This window comes from Pleuronectes platessa, chromosome 3, assembly GCF_947347685.1.
Source record: "Pleuronectes platessa chromosome 3, fPlePla1.1, whole genome shotgun sequence".
Lineage (NCBI taxonomy): Eukaryota > Metazoa > Chordata > Actinopteri > Pleuronectiformes > Pleuronectidae > Pleuronectes > Pleuronectes platessa.
In genome coordinates, this window is record NC_070628.1 from 27,050,171 (window position 1) to 27,071,665 (window position 21,495).

Consider the following 21,495-nt stretch of genomic DNA (forward strand, 5'->3'; position numbering starts at 1 on the left):
ACTCCACTGAAACGGTTCTCTCCTTTGTGACGGACGGCCTAAGGGCAGCTACAGCTCCTTACCTTGCTCACCGCACTCTCTGATACTGGCCTCTCAGGAAATGTACATTCTTGGTTTGATTCCTACCTCACTTCATGTTCTTTCAGTGTATCATGGCACTGTTCATATCCCATATCCCTCAGGGTTTCCCCAAGGGTCTTTGCTAGACCTCCATTGTTATGATTCTCTGCATGCATGGCTTATCATGTTAGTTATATGCAGACGATGCGAAAACTGTATCCTTTGTATCTGTATAATTTGTGCCACCCCATACACTCACGGCACAGCTTTTCTTTGCATATGCCAGACAAATACACCCTGAAGTTGGATCGCCACCCTCAACCAAACCTCTGAAGACTGAAAGACTGGGTTCAGGCTTACCCCTTCTTCAACTCCAACCAAAGATGAAAATGAGACCCAGCATGATGCCCATCATGACTGAGGACAATCTCTGACCATGTTTTGCGGTCTCCCATCCTTGTTGCTTACAACATAAAAAAAATAGGCATAATGGAACTTGTATACCCTGCAACTCTTGGTACATGCCATAGTTATCTCTCACCTTGACTAACTGAGTAGTATAACTGATGCTTTATGCTCCTTCTCAGCCGCTGCGTTCCGGCTGGCACTGCCATCCATACACACAAGTACATTTTAGTCCAACACCCTAAACAGCACCTATTGAGCGCCTCTTCACCTGATCTCCTTGCACTTTGTCTAATTGAATAGATGTAGTGTTTAGTGTTTACTTTAGGGTCTCCTATACTCTTCTGGAGCTTTATTGGTGTCCCTCAGGTATAAGCTGCTCTAGAGAAAAGAATTTCAAAAATTAGTAAATGTGAATTCAAGCATTAAAGCCAATGAGGATTGTTCTGTTTGGGCATGTACAACAGATGATGAAGTGGAAGCTTGGAGGGAAGGCTTGTAAGTATACTTGCTCCTCTGAACTGTTCCTGATGTGTCGTCTCAGGCGAGGCAGAGAGTTTTTTTTATAGCATCCTGAAAGCAGTGGATGATGAAATTGAACTTCTGTGAGTTATCTAAACAGTGTTACAGCTGTCCAAGCAAAACAGCTTGGCCAAATTAGTATCAAACGCACTGATCCTCATGAAGAACCATGTGTACACACACACAGACACAGAGAGAGACACACACACACACACCTACATTTTAGTAGGAAATCAAACAATATTTCATTCACAGCAGCAAAACTAATTTAAGGTTTATTAAAAAGGATAACTATGTTAATAGTGTTGTCAAAACAAGAAGTTTAAAGGAGGATTACATGTTAAGAATATTCTACAGCAAACATAATCTCGTGTGTCCTGGTATATAGCTTGCCACTACAGGGCAAGGGTTTATAAAAATAATCAATAAGGTGCATTAATATTTGTATATTTTTTGCCACTTGGGGGAAACATAGCAAGCTATAAACACAACAATGCAACAACACATGTTATAGGAAAGATGATCACTGGCTGGATATGCATTCAAGAAAAATAACTTTTTCAATGAATGAAGTTGCAAATTTACTAACGTCAGCGGATTCATGAGGATGAGGATAGAGTGGATTGTCGGCTTACAAAGACTATCACATCAGAGACTGTAGATGGGTTCCAAACACTCATCCGTCCTGCAACAAAATCTCTTTGGTAAAGATCAGGGAAGGTATTTACTCCATTTCCCTCAACAGAAGTCAGATTACGCACTAAACTAAAGGTCAGGACACTACGGTTTGAAAACGTTCATGTAACGGTCTTGCGGTAACAATCAGAGTCCTGTTAGAAAAAATGAATGGATTCTCAAAGTAAAATGCTGGAGGGCTTTTACTTTGAAACAGGTTCAGGAAGCGTTGGAAATATGTTAGTGACACAGACAAATAAACAGCGTTTGTGTTTCAGAGCAGATTAAACTGAAAAAATTATCTTTCACATGAGTTTTATTGTTTATCTGATGAATTTATGACACAAATAAATGCCTGCAATCCTTTATGTATATTTTCAAAATAAAAGCACAAAAGTGACATTCTTTTGTTAAAAAAAGGGGGGTTTATTGTCATATAATTGCAGGAGCAGAAGATGCATGTCTTCATACTCTACAGTACTGTTATTTATAGACAGGATTACTTTTATACAAGGAAATAGTCATATTTATGATCATATTCAAGGCAAAGCCAATATGCAAAACATTGTGCTGCCGTAGAATAACTCTGCAGGACATATTGTTGAACTGAGAAGCTAAATATTGTGCAAGGAACAGATGTTGTCAATATGAATTGATAGTAATGTGAATATTTTGCATTAAAGTTGCATAACTGCCTTTATTTGTGTATATGTATGCTTGTACACTGAGCTTTTAACAGAAATTGCTAAAATAATAAATATGACCCCCCTAATAGTTTTTTTGGGAAAGTATAAGGGTGGTCGATACATTTGAAATTAAAGGTGATCTTGGGCTTGAAAGGTTGGTGACCACTGCTGTAGATATTAAACTACAAGACCAGATAAATGTTTCTGTAAACACTGAATAACTCTTTCATATTTGTGGGTTCAATGATGCTCCCACATCCAAATTCTCAGTGTCAGTAAATATAAACAATAGAGGCTGCAGCTCACTCGAGGATAATCGGGCCGATTTTAGACACTGATACATTCAGTATCAATATGTTTAACCTGCCAAATGCATGAATAAGCATAAATCTATATCGAATCTAATTTGATGAAAAGCATAATCTGATCTCAATTTCCCCACAAAACAAATGTGAAGTTAATATGAACTGAATTAAGAGATGTTGGAATGAACACAGATATATTGGTGCTGGTCATTTACACATCAAACAGACCTTCACTCAAGTTTCCATTGATCCAACACATTTAAATTCAATCGATTAAATTTAATCTTCAAACTCCTGCATAAGGCAGACAGGAGAAATGTGTTCACCAGCTAGTTGCTGCCTCTTGTTTGGTGTTATGTGTACAGAGTAGACTGGGCTTACCAGAGATTTTTAGAAACAGGTGCGTTGTGTATGATATTGATCAGACATTTTTGAATTGTAAAACACAATAAAGTTCCTGTTCTAAACATTATGCTGTGAGACTAAAAGGGTCTGTAGAGTTGAGGGTAACTACAGAGTGGGTTGAAATTCTCTTTGGGTTTGTTACTTTGATTTAACAGTTATTTGATTCATTTTCAATAGGAAATAATCATTCAGTGCAGATTTCAAGCACCTAATTGCCATCTGTAACTTATATTATTTTCCTCACGATGCAGCTCACTGCTCATCCATCAACATAATCCTGACCTTCTTTTACTGTTAACCTATCTATGCGTGACACATCTTTTTGTGGCACTGGGAGTCTGGGCTGTCAACAATTATTATGCTGCACCTTTGTGATAAAAGTACCCACATTTATACATGTGTTTAACTGGTGGAACATGATGATTATGTTATCAGGTGTATGGTTACAAACCTTGGCTGTGCAACAATAAATCAGTGCTTACACAACATTTTGGGAACATACAGTTTTTCATTTTGAGAAATATCTGGAATACTTCACTACTTTTGATTTTGCTGCTAAAAATCGACCAAAGGCCATTTTATGATGTTAGCTCAAGCTTGATTTGTTTTCATTTGACATCTCAGAAGAAGAACATCCAATTTCTTCCAAACTGAGATTTTGTAAATTAGACATTGGCCTCAGGGGTATTCTGATGTTGGGTATAGGGACTGGAGTTCGTGTTTCATCTACAGTAATACAGGTAAATTGGAGCAGCCTCTGGCAAAGATAAACAAGGAGGCACTACCTTTTTTCCTGGGGCCCCCACACCACATAAGGTTTATCTTGGCAAATTAAAAATTATAGTTCAGAAAAATTATTGTGTGGCTAAAATGTGAGGGTAACACCAACCAAAAATAAGGATGATGGGGTTTTGTCCCTTCTGAGTTTTTTGTTTCCCATTGTTGCTTCTTTTATGTAAACTGGCCCCAATTCTGATATTTTTAATGGCAGTGAATATGAAGAACAACAAGCTTTGTCAGTAACTGGACGCTGATATCATCCTAAGACAAAAGAACATGGGACTGTGGGGCTCTAAACTGCAGCAATTTTCATATCAGCAAACCAGTGCAACGTTCAAGGCCACTGAACATTGTAGCGACATTCATCACACTACAGGAGAGAGACCAAAGGGCTGCGAGAGTTAAGTCGCTGCATTTCTTCAGTTATAGCTCACTGCCACAGGGATGAAAGGGAATCATTCACCAGCTCCCCAGGGAACGTTCATGAGCGCTCATGTGAAGAGAGTCTAGGGCCGAGGATCCTCGTGGGTGTGCGTGAGTCAACACTTTCATAAGCCGTAAATTAGCATTTTGGAGACAACATTTTAGCAAAAAGGGTATACCAAAGGAAATCCAGTTGTGTCCCTCTTTAAGTTATAGCCCCGATAAAAAAGAAAAAGGTATGAGGGGTCAGCATTGAGTTTGATGACCCCCATGGTGGTCGCTGACATCATTACAAGACCTCACAGAGGCTGCACAGGCCTTTTAAAGATAGGATAGGAACTACTATAAATCATTTTCTTGTGTGAAAAGATCATTTCAAAAGGTTTTATATCCTAATTGTCATTTTTGTTATATATTATATAAAGGCTTGTACGGCTGTAGATAAGACAATGATTATTTGGCTGCAACACTGTTTACCCCTGAAACTCTAAAAGTGTTCTCTGGACACAAACACTTCACCCACCCCTCCATCAGCATAGTGGTCACTAGATAATGAGTGAATTTTCTTTTTTGGGTGAACTATCCCTTTAGCCCAAATTAAAAAGGACGTCATAATGTCAATGCACACTATTTTCATTGTCACAGGAAGAATTCTATAATCATGCATCTTTAAGTTTAACTCCACCCCTAAATTCTGGCAGAAGTGTCTCTCCCTGCCAATTCAAAAAAACACCTTTAGAACACAGAGCTAAAGCAAAGTTATCTAGGTTGTCAAGATATGAGCGATGACTCCTGTGGCAGCGGACAGCCTTTTGCAACAGAAATCTCCTATGAAGTAGAGAGGTGGGGGCAGCTGGAGGGCAGGAGAGGATGGGGGATGTCTCTGAATGGAGGACGATGTGGTGGTCCAGGGGGGTAGTTTCAGTGTATACTTGAAAATGAACAGCTTTGCAGATTCCCACTCATAAGCGGTTGCTGATGCCGGGGGGCTGCCCTTCTTTGATTCGATGGTGTATACGCTAATCAAATATATTTCATGACAAGAAAAGAACCAAAACTGTTGACTCTACGAAACCATTGGCCCTGAAAGGCCAGCATTCGTGTATCAAAGAAGCTTCATATGATTTAGTTTACAGCTACAAAGCACATTTCAGTGGGTAGTATCGCTTATTATTGATGTGAGTCAATGGCAGTCTTTCCCATGTCTACTTTCCATCTGTATGACATGAACGTGGCGAAACACAAAGCTTTTAGCAGCTTTGAATTTCACTGTGTGCCACTTTCACATGGGACCAGGCCTTCCAGCAGAAACAGCCTGTAAAATGGGGGACAATTTGAAACTGTTCCCCCAGAACATGCACAATCAAATTTGTCTTGCACTAAAGAAAAACACACTGACGATAGCATGAGTCAAGTCCAGATGAAGTCCAGCGGGCATGCTGATGTGGTGTCGTGTCCACAACAAAGCCACTTTAAAAATATAAGTGATACCTTCATAGAGCTGCTTGGATTACTGTAAGTGCAATAGTTCATGGTGATTTCTCTCGAACTCCTCCTCCCAGTGCTTACACACACATGCACCACTAACACTCTAAAAAAAGATGGGGCACCAGAGTCAGCGTGAGTCTCAACTTCCTTCCTCTCCGAAACAGTCATGATGCCACAAAAACAGTTGCACGCGGGAAATCAAAAGCAGCAGCTTGTGACGGACAAACGGAGTGCAGTGCATGAGGCTGGGGGGGGTCTTGTATCTGGAGCTGCAGGGACCTACAAGTCCTGAGATCTGGTTCCAGCAGTGCAGATGTGAAACTCACTGAGGCCCTCACAAAGCAGATCACAGCTCAATGATAAAAAAAAGAAGCCCCACAGACAGAACACTTACCAAGAGGAACCATGTGCAGACATGGTTACAGTCTCTCTTTGTGTCACAAACTCAAGCAGCAGAGAGTTTTTTTTTTCTTGACACTGTGAAAGTGGCTATGGTAAAGCTGGGTGTATATTTAAAGATGAGCAGTGACAAAGTGGTATGTGTGTGGAAACCAGCAGCAGCAGGTTGGGAGATGGAGCGGCTGCGTATCTGCAGTGAGCATCAACAGGTGTCCCAACTTCACAGATCACAACAGACAACTTGGTGGAATGGACTTACACGAACGCGTGGTAGATGAACGCCCAGGCTCTCGGTCGCTCCAGCACGTTGTACAGGCAGTTTTGGAGGCGCCGGTAGCGCACATTCCTGCGGCCGCTCTGCGCGCTGTATATGAGCGGCTTCCCCAGGAGGCTCAGCCGGGCCCCCTGCTTCCCCCTCAGGCTCTCGGAGCCGGCGGCACCTGCGGTCGCGGAGGATGACAGCAAGCCGTCTCCCGCGTTGTTCATCATCTTCCGGCCGGACTCCACATCCTTCGACCCGTAACCTTCGTTGCGATGCACCGGCGAGGTCCTCATCCAGAGCCCGGTGCCGCCTTCGTCTCCGCCGGGGTTCCGCGGCATGGCATCACCGAAGCGGGCATCAAGTGCGCGGAGGTCGCCACAAGCATGCGTGTGCTCTGTGCCGTGCGCGAGCAAGAAATTACACGTGCGAGGCGCAGTGTGAGAGGCGCTGAGCCGACAGAGCAAGGCACCGTGTTCTCCGTCACACTCTGACCGCCCTCTTTCCTCCCGCATCCACCTCCTCCACAGCCATTTACACACCCGCCGCCGCGCGTAAAGCGCTCCTGTCCTGTGCGCGCCGCGTCCGCTGTCTGGACCACAACTTGTGGGTCCCGTTGATTATCTGCACCGTCTCCTCCTGTTGCTTCAACACAAAGCGAAGCAGTGCATGAGCCACTTTAGCCAGAGCCTCACGGTAAAAACCATTCCGGCCTCATGTTCTCAGGCGCATCAGGGCTGCACATGCAAATGAGCAACTGTCTGTCCTCGTGTCATGTCATTTCCCGAGGGAGAAAAGTTCTAACTTACACAACTATTTCAGAAGAATATCAGGTAACATGGTCCGAGTGGAAAAATAAGCAGGACCACTCAAAGACGGCTCCTTGAACATCTGCAGAACCTGTTATGTGCCTCCTTTGAATTCTGATGGGCTTCTTTTTATAACATGTCAGCGTTGTTACGGTTTTAGATACAAAACAAACAGCTTCGCACTGTCTGTCTCACAAAGCTTCATCCGTCACTCAAACCATGTGGCACAGAGACGCGGCTCCCCAGCGCACAAATGTGATGTCGATGTTCAGTTTTACCATAACTTGTGTTTACTGTGAAAACTTTGTGGGTCAAGAAAGTGAATATAATTAGAACACTGTTTCCTCTGTGTCCTTATAGCTTGAAGTGAAATGGGAAGGGAGAGAAAATGTGTATGAGTTATGTCTCGGCATGGACTTCCTCTTCTCTCTCTCACACACACCCCCCCCCCCCCCCACCCCCCTCTCTCTCACACACACACACACACACACACTTAAACACGGAAGACAGTTGCTTGAGCTGCAACTGCTGCGTGAGCCAGAATGGCTGCTGCCATCGGATGCAGCTGACTAAAGGTGTGATGAAAATACTTGACTTCTTACAGTGAGTTACAGTGGATGAGGAGAGTGTGTGTGTGTGTGTGTGTACGTGTGTGTAATGTCACATTGAATCCGCGGCTCTTGCATGTGCAGGACTTTCTTTTAGCTGCAGAGCTTTGACAGCCGCCACTTGTCTTCCAACAAAACTACCCCATCTACTGGTCACTGCAGATCCAGGCAACCTTCTCAGAGACCACAATCCCAAACCCCCTGATCAATGACCCCTCCTCACTTGTTCTCTTAGTTATATTTCTTCATCACTTAATTAAATATTCTATAACAACTCATTTGAACATCATACTCAAAATATTATTTATTCCTGAATAAGGTCAATAAACCATGAACGTAGTCATTCATGGAACATGAGAAACCGGATTATTCATATCTCTATATGTGAGGGCTTAACAGTATCAAGGTTTCTCATTGTTCTGTTTTGGATCCTCTACAACTACTGATTTGCCTCCATCAGCTAGATATGAACACAGTTTACTTTCTAGCAGTCTGAACTCTTCTGCAACAATGCAACTTGTTAGGGACAAAAACTGGGATAGGGACAATTTGACGTTTATGCAACGCCATCTGGTTTTTGCATGGACAAACAACCAAGATTCAACATTGGGAAAATGGAAATATAGTCAATAAAGAGCTGAACCTACTGACAAAATAAAAAATTACACAAATCGTTATGGTTAGAGTTTTAGAAGCATAAAGGCACAGAAAAGCATTAACATAAAATAAACTTGTGTAAAAGCATCATTTAATATGTAAAAAAAAAATTACAGGGAAATTTACATAATACTGTTCCACACAGATGGTGGAGAAGAAACTAACACCCTCCTTTCCTAAAAGAAACCTGCATGTAGAAGTGAAACTCACATTTACACTCCACCTACAAGCTTAAAGCTGAGCACTTATCATCTCATTCCGTCACGTGATCAGGTGGTTTCATGCATCAAGTGCATGCACCCCATCGTGAAGCTTCACCAAGTGGAAACATGCAAATTAAGAAGCCTGAAGTTAAATGCTCCTCAAAGTAAACAGGTCAGTCGGGACCCATCCTGCAGCCTATACTGGATTTCCTCTTTTCCCAAAGTTTAAGTATATATGTTTTTCCTTAGTAGAATTCATCGTCACGGATAATTTTAAAAATCAACTTTGTAATGTTGTTATTACACTTTCACTCACGGTCTCTCAATTTGTGACTCTTTAACCTGATTAGATATAGATTAATCCATTTCCTGGGAGCAGCATGGAAATTTCGTCGTGGCCTCTGACTTGTTGATGTGCAGTTTTTCTTTTCCACCACAGTCGGCATCCACGCTTTGTACACAGAGGTCGTGACCCCTGGTGCTATGACGAGGGGAGCGAGGGGGCCCGGCTGGCATGGCAAGGCTGGTGGGAGGCTCCGTCAAGATTGCCTGCAGATGTTGTTTCGGGGGGCCCTTTGCTTATTTAACGAGAGGATGTGGAACATAAATCTCTCAAGCCCTCTGCTGCACTGTATCATGTGTGAGGTCACACGTTAGGCCATGTTGGTTCGACTTCCTCTTCGGTTAGACGCACTGCAGCACCACCCAAGACAGAGAGTTACGGTTTAATAGTGTAGCAGGACGCAGCTGTGCTTTTATTAACAGATCCACATGATAAAACAATTGCTTTAAGAACTCTGCTTTGTGTATTCCTATTTTTCCTGATACATATTTTCTATTCCCTATAAAACGGTACCAACTGCAGCAGCAGGAATAAACAGTCTTTGTTTGAATCGATCAAAACAAATAACAAATGAGATATCAATAATCATTAGAGTACTGACTGAGTATAGGAGTGTAAAGGAAACAGGATGGATTACTGTAAATGGTAATTAAGGAGTATTTTGTTTAGAACTATTTTCTAGTCTTATGGACCCCATTAGCCGGGGATCAAACCACCGACCTTCTGGTTAGCGGACGACCCGCTTCTCCTACCTGAGCCACAGCAACCATAAAATAGGGGAAATTGGGTCAAATAAATCTAGTAAATGATTACAGTGTGACAAAGTGTGTGTCGTGCCCTTCAATCCAACAGGTCTCAACAAGTAAAAGATTGTGCCTGAGCTTTTGCAGCCATTCGTGACAGTGAGTGAGTCAGTAACATAGAGTGTAACAGGAAGTCACTTCTTATTACAGGAACTTGAACCAGGATTTTTCCAAATAAATGGTAATGGTAAATGGCCTCCTAGTATTTTCCAATTGTGTTCACAAGCCAGAGCTCTGTGTGAATTGTATTTTCATAATATCAAGTTCTTCTATTAGCTCTAAGGATTCCTGGTGCGCTGTGGATTTTTATTTTAATGACGTAAACTACAGCAGCTCCATTGGAGAGAGCCCTGATCGAGCCTCTATGAGGGTTTCCTGTTGTTGTTTATGTGTGTATATAAACTAATATCTCTTATATATTTGGGTGAACCCACAAATCAAATGAAGGTCAACACGGCTTTCTGTACATTACGTGATTGTTTCCTGTACAAATGAAACATCGTCACTCGTGGTTCCCAGAGGATGACCCCTAATTGACTTGATGATCCCCTGACTATTCCACTTGAATTACCTTGAGGTTGACATTTGGGGTTTTGGATGAAAGAATTTAACAAAAATGCAAAGTTCAACTTGAGTTCCATGCTGATTAACAAATGATAGCATACTATATTAAACTGAGCTGGGACACCTGATATAAACAGTAGCCCTGGTAAATCTCAGCATGTTAGCATATTGTAGAGACTCTGACTCCGTTAAACAATGGTTACAGTTTATTAAAATAGATAATATAGGTCTTTAAAGTTATGAATAGATTGATAGTCCGGTTGTTACATAGGTAGTTTTTAGTTCTTATTTATTTTCCACATATCAGGGAGAGATCTTCTAATATATGAAAACAGAAGAAGTCATGTAATCCATATCATATCAAGTATGTCTTTGTATTCTACTTTTCTATGCGACAACTATAATGTGCAAACATCTGATTTGAATTTATAGGTTCTGAAATTGAGCCTGAAATAAATGAAGCAATGAATGAGGCTGTTTATGGGCCTAAAGAAAAAGCTTCCCCAAAAACATGCCAAGAAGAAAAACGTTTTTCACTGTAACCTTTTGGCCTAATGTCAAAGCTAACTGCAGGCTGACAGCATAATAAGAAATAAAAAAAAAAAAAAAAAAAATGTATGTGTTATATGGTCTTATTGAGACATAACAAAGAAGGCAGATTTTCTTCCACACATTCTTTTTATTTGTAAATAATAAAAATGAACTTTTTTTTAAATATAAAACATACACATAATTTGAGCCACATCTGTTATACAAACAAGAAATGTTGCAGTGAATGCTTTACTTTTTTCTAATTTTCTTTTTGTTTCAGTGGAACACAGAAGTTGTAAACAATCAGCAGTTTTTTTTCCTGTTAATACTGACAAAGAAAAATTAAGAAAAAAATAAAAAGAAGGGGAAATCATCTTCACCGGACGATGAAAAGAAAGGTCAACTCTTCTGAAGTGGGACTGAACAATGGTCGGAGTTCAAACACTGGGTTTGAAGCACAAAGTAGTGTTCACGGCTCGACTTTGAGAGCAGTGGTACACCTGGAGGTTTGGCGGCTGTGTGCTTGAGCTCAGCCGAATGTGACCCATGTCCACCGCTCTGTGTTGTCCCACTGCATGGTCCCTACTGACGTATTAATCGCTCCTCATTACATGACTTGGCCCCTGTGCAGTAATCACTCAGCCCAATGAAAACCCAGTGCATGGCTGTTGAGTATTTACAGTGGGTGACTCTCTGTGCATCTGCATCAACTCTTTATATAATTGAACAGTTCATGTGTTAGCATATCTGAAATCATTATGTTGAAACATAATTCATATTTCCGTATAAGTGGATCTGATTTGTACATATTTATTCATACATCATCTCAGCCCCTTGGAGGTATACTATGATGTGGAATAACAGTAGGAGGGGCTGTGAGGTCTGCTCAGTACTACCATACAGTACAGTACATCTTCCAAAGGTTCGAGGAAAGACATCAACACAATCTTGGGATTTAGTTTGAGAGACATTCAGCACCGGACTGAGGGACGTGGAGCAGACTGCAGTTGAGATCAGATGTCTTTGTGTAATGGGAATGGCTTCTGTTTCTTGGTTTTATTTCTTTAATATTCAAGTACGAGCAAACTGTACAACTGCATGCAACATACAAGCGGCCCTAGAGTATGTGGAACTAACACACGTATCTAGGTCAGTGTCTTTTTTTGTATCTGTTCTGTTTTACAAAAATGTGCATGCAGCTCGGAACAGGTTCCTAAGTCATGCTGGCCCCGCCTCTTCCTCGATGGGAGGAGTCTGCGGGCCAAACGGAGGATGGGCATCAGTTTTGACGTCCGGACAGATCTGTCTGATTGGTTACTTTGACATTCACAGAGACAAACAAGGGAAACTGTGGGCGATTCTTCTCCTCTGTTTGTTTGTGTGTTTTCTTATATCTAGACAAAGATATTATCCAAATGAGTGACGGTAGTAATTTCTTTTTTTCCTTTTTTTCAACGTCATGTGTTTTTTTTTTCAAAAAGTTAGACTTTTTGTCGTAAAAAAATCAAGCTCTTGTGCTTGTGTTAAAATTTCAAAATAAGATAAAAACCTCAAACGTGCTGGGGTGTAGGACTGCACTTCCCGAAAAATGTGAAAAATGAAACGCTCCTCTCTTGCCGTTGCACAGGTGAACAAGATTTATATTTTAATTTTTTTTTTACAGTGATGTTGTATCCTTGTGATTTCAAAGTGACATATATCTTATTTATTGGTCAACCTCTTGAGAGGCCTAATATACATCTATACAAAGACGACTGGCCTGGACTTCTGCCAGAGGTGCAACAAGGAAAACAACTCTGCACGCTGTCAAGTGTAAAAATCTAAGATGTGGCAATATCATTAGCACCCCCCTTGAATAACACTTTAATAGTTTTTAGATCCGTTTTTTATCCCTTGTATTTAGTTTTTTCTCAACATGCACACACCAGACTGACAACATTATCATGAGCATTTGACGTACTCTAAACACATTTTGTGCCAGTAGTAACAAAGGGAAAGAAATAAACGACAAAGCAAACACACTAAAACAGTGTGGCCTCGGAGCAGCCATGGTAAACATATTGAAAAGGGAGGGTCCTTTGACGGAGAGCGGGGCCAGTGATGTGGCTCCAAGGTCATAGGCACCAGAAGAAGGCCCTGTGCTTCCAGCCTGATTACCCAGGAGGGAGCACCCTGCCTGGGGGCAGGAGTGCCGGCAGTCTGTTGGGGTTTCAGAGGAGGCCACTGCAGAGAGGACTGTGCCAGCTGCAGGTGTGGAGGGTGATCACCTCTGTCTTGAGTCCATACATTCCGACGCTTACATACATTTCTTTGCTATTGTTGATTCAGTTAAAAACCACCCTGCATCACTTTTGATTCTCTGACACTGTTTCGTCTCCTGTCTCAAGAGCTACAGCTTGTCTGTGAACAGCCCTGCCTCTTCAGCATACACAGAGAAGAAACAATACGATTTTTCATCGAATGGATATGAAACACTGAAACGTGGCGCTCCCTACAACAGACAAAATTAACCGCGACAGGAGTGATTGTCAGATCTCAACAAAGCTTTCTCGTTGTGACTGTTTCTGATTGTTGTTCTACATTTCCACTTTTAGTTTTTTTTCCCCTCTGTCTATTTGTCTCTCTACTGTTAGTTTCTTGGGTTTGTTACTCGCCGAGCGGTGTAGAGCTATTGGTCCACTAGGATCTGACTCCCGCAGGTCCAGAAGAGTCAAGTGACGACTGGGAAGTTCGGCGTGTTAGGGAGGCAAGTGTCGGGTCCACCAAGGAGGATGGTGGGAATAACTTGTACCAACCAATGACTGTGCTTGATAAGTCCAGTTCCTCCAATAGGATTTGTGCAACTCCCATGAAGCTTTTATGGTCCATGCGGCCATAATCTCCCCATACAATCACCTGAAAGAAAAAAAGAATGTGTCAAATTAGGCAGCTCTAGTTCTGCTGAATCACATTGTTGGTGTGATACTCTGCTGAGGAAACACATGTCCCACTCACCTGTAAGACTTTACCCTGTGGGCTTTCCTCAAATAGCAGTGCTTGCTGGTACAGTGGGTCAAGTGTTTTCCGTGCAATCTTGGTTTTCTTTTTGGCTACGTACGCTCCGTTATTCAGCAGGTAGACCTTGACATATGGAGCTGGATGCAGAGGCAAAACAACAGAACAAGCCATTAGTGGGGAACAGAGTGCGTCGTCGACACAATCTCCATCAGATCTCACATGTATTTATGAGGAAAAGCTTCAGATGACTGTATGCACTGGATTACAATGCCTGGGTGTATATCACATAATAATGAGAGGGCGATAGGAGGAATAAGTTGCTCTTCAGTATCTAAATGTGGGTCAGGTCATTACCAGGGAGAGATTTGGATCCTGGCTTTTGTACGAGTCCTCGAGCTCTGATGACTTCCACCTCCAACTGGCTCTTCTTCTCCATCATACCAATCTGGATATCACCTGAGAAACAGACGAAGAGCAGGTCTACAATTAGAGCCTTAAACTTGTAATCCAACCAGTCAAGTACTTTATGATGTCAAGGTGAAGTCGACCTTTGACCTTTGGGAAATAAAAGGCCATCATTCTATCCTGTAAGGCGTTTGAGTGCAATAATTCTTGCATTATGGTCACAGCGGACTAATCTACTAAGTTCATTCTTGAATCCAAGTGAATGTTTGAAACAAGAAATTCTCTAGAGTTGTTCTTGGAATATCTTGTTCATGTGGACAGGTCTGATGAACACGGCTGTAGCAGGTGCACAAGCATAGAATCATGGAGCAGATTAATGAAGGCACGTACTGAAGGACTAGAAACAATACATCTCACGTGTTTGAAGTTTAGTGGACGTAAACTGAACCAATAAAAAAGGAATCTTCTGTCAACATATTTTACTCAATGCTTCATCTGGGTCAAAGGTCAGAGGTCAAAGGTTTAGATATGTGAAAACAAAAGAAAATGATTACTTAGCACTATATATTAAATCCTTAAACTGTCATATTTATTATTCTACACTATAGTGCATATATGTAATATTATTTCATTACAGCAGTGAAACTCTAAATAGATTAAAACAGAATTTTTTAAATTTTTTTTACTTAAATCTTATTATATGCCATTATAATACTTACTTAACATAGCATATGTAATATCTCACTTGCAATCATCTCTAGTTTAGTATACTAGTAAACTTCTGACTTGTATGAGTTATGACACCACTGACTGATCAGAGTACACAGAAATACCCTAGACACATGCACTTACATAAATTATTAAAGAAAATATCCATTCAATGTATGGAAAAAAAAATATTAAAGAAGAGAAGAGAGTTTCATACCTATTGCAGGAGTAGCCAGTGTTTGCCTGCCCACTAACTGAGCTGGTCCCAGACCATCCAGGAAGTCACTGAACTGGCTGCTGGCACCCAGATTCACTCCAGAGAAGATGAGACTAGACAGAAAATACAGAAATACAGTTTTAAATATCCATTTCTATTCCATCCATTATCCTTTGAGTGTCGCAGAGAGAGCTGAGCCAATCCAAGCTGACATTGGTTGAGAAAAAAATGATAAAACGAGTGTGGTTTCCTCACTTTCCCTCCGAGTTGCAGCTGTTCATGCTGCCATTGTTGGACTCTCTGCTGGGCTGTCGACTCATGTTCCTGGTCAGCTCCACGGCCATTCCAGTCTCGGTGCTCCTCTGGATAGGTGCTCCCTTCTCTTTCTTACTCTTCCCCTCTGGATGGTACAGGAAAAACGGAGGGAAAAAAATCCCAATGATGTTGTCAGAGATGCTATTGTAGTTATTTTTCACTTCACTTTTTCAATTCATTTTTTTTACCCTGTTTCATGCTGATCCCGTTTAAGGAAGATAATGTACAAATGTAGTAAAACATAAAAACACGGAATTATGTTAGACGACAATTTAATTCCTATGGAATCTATGTCAAGTTGATCAAACAAAAACATTTGTCTTATGGAGTAAGTTTAGAATTTGTAATCAGTAGTTTCATAATCTGCATAAGACAAAAATTCTGTTTTGTAAACATTTTAAGAAGAGTCTCTCACCCAATTCTTGGCGAGAAAGCAAATAAGCGTATATCCCCCCAAAAAATTCTAACTATTTTACTGTTAATGCACAACATGTTTCATATAGAACATGAAAAGTCACCATAGGACTAAAAAAAGTGCATTATTTAAGCCTTGTTGTTCCTCACGTGATTTTTTGTCACGAGTGTAAGTTATAGCACATTTCTCATGAAGCATCTTGTTCCCTTCTATCAAGCAAACACCTACTTCAAAAACCTCACATGCTCAGTGTGTAGCCTTTACACTGAGGACAAATTACTGATGACATTGCTATGAGATCATCAGGATTATTCTTTCTATATTGAGAGAAAGATTTCCTAGTTGTGGTTAAATAAAAGCCAAAAACATTATTCTGAGAGAGCCCACCTTCCAAAGCCTTTTTATCCATGGATAAAAAGTGAACTATTAGTTGCTTCCTCAATCATAGTGACAGGAAGTAAAACATCCCAGATGCAGTTAAGAAGTCTGTGATCTCCCTTTGTAAGTCACAGCCAAAGTCGCACCCATGTCCTGCTGAATCCAGAAATGGTAGTAAACAGGAAATTGTTGGGTAGAAAAAAGAGCAGCACTGTTTGACATCTCGGACTGGGATGTGTCCACCTCCTGACTGAAGATGTAGCTGCTTACCCTATCATCCCTTTTAAATGATAAGCAGGAGATACATCTTTGCACCCAGCAGTCAACAGCACATACAGTCATTCCAATATATAACCCAGAATAAAACGTTGCATGTATAAACTATTACCTCGTGGTCCCATGAAAATCTGAGAGACAGTTGATCTCTCCACTGTCTCCACTTCCTCTCTCTCCTCTCTACATGAGGCAGAGAGGCTAAAGGACCCCCTTAGGCTTAATGTTCTTCATTAGCTTTTTATGTCTACTACAAAGAGGGGGAGCACAGCACTTGGTTTTTCATCATGAGTCGTACACCACCCTGTGGTACAAGTGGCTGCCAGGCTCAGATCAGCGAGAGTCTGCACTGTGGCTGGGAGCTGAGCTGCGAGGGGCTCTCAGCTGGCCACGATGTTCTGGAGCTCTCAGGAACATACTTATGTGGTCGTTTGTCTTCCCGACACGTGTTGGGGGAGGCAGAGGTTTTGACTTTTACACAACGAAAGCACACTTGCAATTTGTGGTGCACCGGTACAATCTGCTCCTCGGGACAAATCCACTGAAAACACAACGATTGCTTCAATCCGAAACACGGTTTCATAATTTGGTGAAATCAGTGCGGACATAGATTACATGTGGTGGAGATTAAATAAAATCGTGTGTCACAGTCACAGGGAAATCGTGTTGTTAAGGAGAGCAGTAATCCAGGCATACAGAAGGTACATGAAGCTAAACGGTAACCTGAAGGAACCAATCGGGCTGTGTCACAGAGTCCAGGTTAAAAAGATCAGCACACAACACCAGCACTTGCGGATCAATGTCGATTTCAAAGAGATATTGATCAGCTTTTGTCATCCAAACATCACAGAGCAGGAAAAATAACTCAAGTTTTTGTTATCAAGCCGCGTCATTTAAATAACATGGAATCATTGGAATAATTAACAAATCATTTAAGTAAATAAAAAAAAAAGGTTTGGGAAGTTTAAACTAAGGCTTTGGCAGGCTTTGACATAGTTCTCTCTGCCTGTCGGTGGGATGGACATCCGTCCAGTCATCTCATGTTCTTCATTTATAAAACTCCACTGATGAAACTCCCAAGCTACCTCACATCTCTTCTCTCATTTAAAACCAGTCACTACATGATCCAGTAACTTCTTTACCTTTGATATCCACTGCAGTTGCACTAATGTTAGCAGAACAGGGTTCAGGTGACGTGCACCTTTTTAATGGAATGAGCTGTAAACTGTCCTGCATCTACAGTCTTACACTCCCCTCTGTGACTTTACCTCTTTGTATTCTGATGCTTTTCATGATTCTTCTAATGGTTTTAAACGCGTCCTTGTGTTGCTTTCATTTGGTAACTCTTGGTTCTTCCGTATTTATTTGCTGATTGTGCATGTTTCTTGTTCTCGGTTCTGTCTAGAAAAAGATGAGATGCATGACAGCCTGTTTAAAGAAAGATCACATAAACATCGCTTCGGAGAAGTGATGCCACCTCCTTTACACTCAGCTCAACTTAGAAGGAAGATGATTGTCTCGACCCCATATTTGAGCAGCATGGTGTTGTTACTGCCTTTATTCCACAGTAACCACCCTCACACCCTGAATGTGACATGCTGACATTATAACACCAATATAAATATATGCAATAATGATTCATGTGAGTTCCCTTTTCAGTAGAACATCAGCCACATTCACATCACACGTAACCAGTGGGCTCCAGAGCCACCACTGAACATTTTAGAGTTGCCATGGCAACTCACCGGGGCCATTGATCTGTGAAGTGCTGCGACTGCGACGGTTTCCAACTATGGCCACCACCCGTGCACTGAGGCTGGAGCGTCTCTTCTTGCTGCCGCCACCCACAGTGCCCAGCGCCGTGTCTGATTGGCTGCCGTCAGTGCGTTCCTGGGTGTAGATCTCCCCGCTCACGCTGGAGCTCTTCAGCATTTTGCGGCCCATCGACCGCATCTGCCGGCTAGAGAGAGAGGGAGAGAGGGAGAGAGGAAGATGCTGAGTGGCACTGTGATCTGGTGGGATGGAGAGGGGATGACTTTCAGGTCTCAACTTCCTCTGTACTGTACCTTCCTTTTAGTAGAACACAGACACAACATGGTGGATTGACAAATGGTGGAAGAAGATGATTTCAAACTGACTGTTGTTGAGTGATGTTTAATTAAAAGTGAATCAAATAACAGAGGAGTGAAAAGGGAAAATGATGCTGACATATCCTACTGAAAATAACTAAAACATAATAAACACAGTACACAACTGAAACCAACATAGAGTTTTGTGTAACATGACTGTGCTGTCATTTCAGTCACTACTCTAATGACGATCTCATGAGATTATCAAGGGTAAGATTTCATTTTTTTTTTTAAACTTTTTTTGGGGGGGTTAATGATAATGGCTTCATGTATATAAGTTCCTCAAACAACCCACTGCAAAGTTGCTCAGTGCTCCAGCCTGCCTCCTAGGGGCTCGCAGGAGCTTCCGCATGTCCATTCCCTCAGAGGGTGTGAAAGTGCTGCAGGAAAGCCCGGCTACACTTCCCCTGTCACCCATACTTGCGGCTCCCAAGGGAGCCAAGGAACAACTGGGGAGGGGCAGGTTAGCTTCCACTGCCCCCTGCAGGGGAGTCAGGGAAGGGCGTGCAGCAGAGGGGTAGGTTGGAAGGGGAGGATCCATGTCTGGAGGACGGAGAGGGTCCGGGCAGTCACAGCACAGGATGCATGCAAGGAGGGATCTGAGACATGCAGTGGGGTTGCACAAACATACACACACAGACACACACGCACACATAACACAATGACCAAATAAAACAAAAATGACAAACACACTTGTACATAATGGAAAGTGGGGTGCAGTTGTGCGTAGGACAGAAACATATCGTGATTGGGTGTTTTTGCCCCTGAAACTGCTCAAAAGGTCATTTTAGGAATTTGTGCATTGCAAAACCATTTTTAATCATTCTCTTTATTATGAAATGTCAGGTTTTGGGGGAATCAAACAGCTGATATTAAATAAAAGCTAAAAGGAAAGCAAACATTAATTCATGCATGAGTTACACGTGTGGCATCCAATTGATTATTTGAAACTGATAAGACACAAATGGCAGGGGAGTAAGGTTGAAGAACAAGGATTGAAAGAAAAGATGATAAAAGGGTTTGATGTTTAGGTGCAATCTCAATGCCTCTGTATGAACTCAAAAACAGATCATCTAAATTAATAGAGATATTAATACCCCACTCTGAGTGAAAACTGATCTGAGACCAGCTGTCCATCACTGGTTGAGCCATTCAAATCCCCTCTGTCTAAACACTGAGCCCTGGTCTGAATCATAGATAAACTAAATTACCGGTTTTCTCAAACAGACTGACTGCTTCTTTTTAAACTGATGGAAACTGACTTAATTTTCTGCTTTTGGAATTCAAACCTGTGTTTTCAGTTTGTCTGATTGCAGCCTTATTATTTAACAGACACAAAATCCACTGCTGCCTGAAACAGAGCTTGACGTTTAAGTTAAGCATATAGAAGCATATAAATCAGTTTAGTAGCACAATGATAACTTGTGAATTTATTTTAAAATAAACCAGCCAACACTTCGGGATGAGCCAGGCTCTTACTAGCCTCAGTGATGCTCTTGTGGTTGAAGGGGAACAAATCCCATGTAGCATCCGATCAATCACAGTTCATTGTCAACTCAGAATTCGTTCTTATGTTGGTTGTCCACATACTTTAGCCATGTAGCTGAGATTGTGTTTGGTTTGAAAAGAGAAACTAAAATACCCTCTCTCGCCCTCCTTCTCACCTCCCACTCCACAAAGTGTGTCAGAGGCTGTGAGGCTGTGCTTTTATAAATCTCTGCTGGGATTGAACTGTGGTGAGGCCATAAAGAACAGACCCCTCTCTCCTCCTCCTCCCAGACCTCAGTACATTAGCCAGCTAATAAGCTGCACTACATCACCACCTGGTCCACGACGGACTGCTGGGATAGGGTTGTTTGTCCCTGTCAAATCACTGACACTGGTCAGCCGGGGAAGTGCACAAGCTTTTTGTGTGTTTGTGTGCGAGACGAGAGCATGAGACTTTTTATTGCATTTTAGTTCTTAATCTTTTGTTTTTTATTCCTACTGAGTTACGCTTGGAGGTTTAGTTTGAAGGTAAATCATTTTTACATTCAATCACTATAGTCAGATTCAGACAAAGCTGAAAACAATTAATGTGGATTTAAATTTTATTTGAGAAGGAAAATATTCTACCTTCATTTTTTGAGATTTCACTTATGTAGTGCTGCATCTATTGTAGCAGCAGAAGGAAAATTTCAATTTTCAGTCTTATATGGTTCAAGCTCCAAAAATTATAGATACATTTCCCATAATGCAACGTATTCATGTCTGCTCAAATCCAGCATCTTCATTAGTCAAATATTGACGTGATCCCATATTCTGACAATCCTGTTCGAGAGGACGTACTGGCACAAGTCAACATCTGTTCATGTGTATGATTGACAGAGCGCTCCTCTAAACTTGTTTGGGATTCACACAATCAAATGAATTGTTCTCATAAGAGTGAGACTAACTGCACCTCGAAACTAACTACAATTCTTCAACCAGATGATTTGAGCCCTTCCCTGTGTCCCTCCTGCTCCAGTGTCATTGAGTTAGACATTGAAACCCCCTGCAAGTTGAGGGGAAACTGTTCTGTAGCCCATAACCTCCCTTTGGAAGGAAACTGTCTTCCTTGCAGAGATCTAAAAGAAACTGTCTGTAATTGTTGCCATTACAAGTTTCCATTGGGTGCTGTTGTCTTTAACGGATGGGAATGTGGGGAATGAAGATGTATTTTGTGCCATCATCAGTAAATTCATCATTGGGCAT

General features: G+C 41.6%; 2 protein-coding genes across 5 annotated transcripts in view; both read right to left on the minus strand.

The window, feature by feature from the left end:
* The window catches only part of kcnq5b (potassium voltage-gated channel, KQT-like subfamily, member 5b), a 114,466-nt gene extending 107,715 nt beyond the window's left edge, over window positions 1-6,751 (minus strand). For 3 of the 4 annotated variants that reach the window (XM_053419210.1, XM_053419209.1, XM_053419208.1), the window contains exon 1: window positions 6,408-6,748. In XM_053419210.1, coding sequence (XP_053275185.1) covers window positions 6,408-6,748 — 341 coding nt within the window. Of the gene's footprint in view, window positions 1-6,407 lie in introns of all 4 variants that reach the window. The other variant, XM_053419211.1, reaches the window with a different exon arrangement.
* Window positions 6,752-11,138: 4,387 nt separating this feature from the next.
* The window catches only part of rims1b (regulating synaptic membrane exocytosis 1b), a 68,771-nt gene continuing 58,414 nt past the window's right edge, over window positions 11,139-21,495 (minus strand). The window contains exons 22-27 of the mRNA XM_053419212.1: window positions 18,379-18,638; window positions 15,508-15,652; window positions 15,253-15,365; window positions 14,277-14,378; window positions 13,920-14,059; window positions 11,139-13,820 (exon numbers count right to left, since the gene is read on the minus strand). Of these exons, the coding sequence (XP_053275187.1) occupies window positions 13,605-13,820; window positions 13,920-14,059; window positions 14,277-14,378; window positions 15,253-15,365; window positions 15,508-15,652; window positions 18,379-18,638 (976 nt within the window). The 3' untranslated portion in view covers window positions 11,139-13,604. The remainder of the gene's footprint in view (window positions 13,821-13,919; window positions 14,060-14,276; window positions 14,379-15,252; window positions 15,366-15,507; window positions 15,653-18,378; window positions 18,639-21,495) is intronic.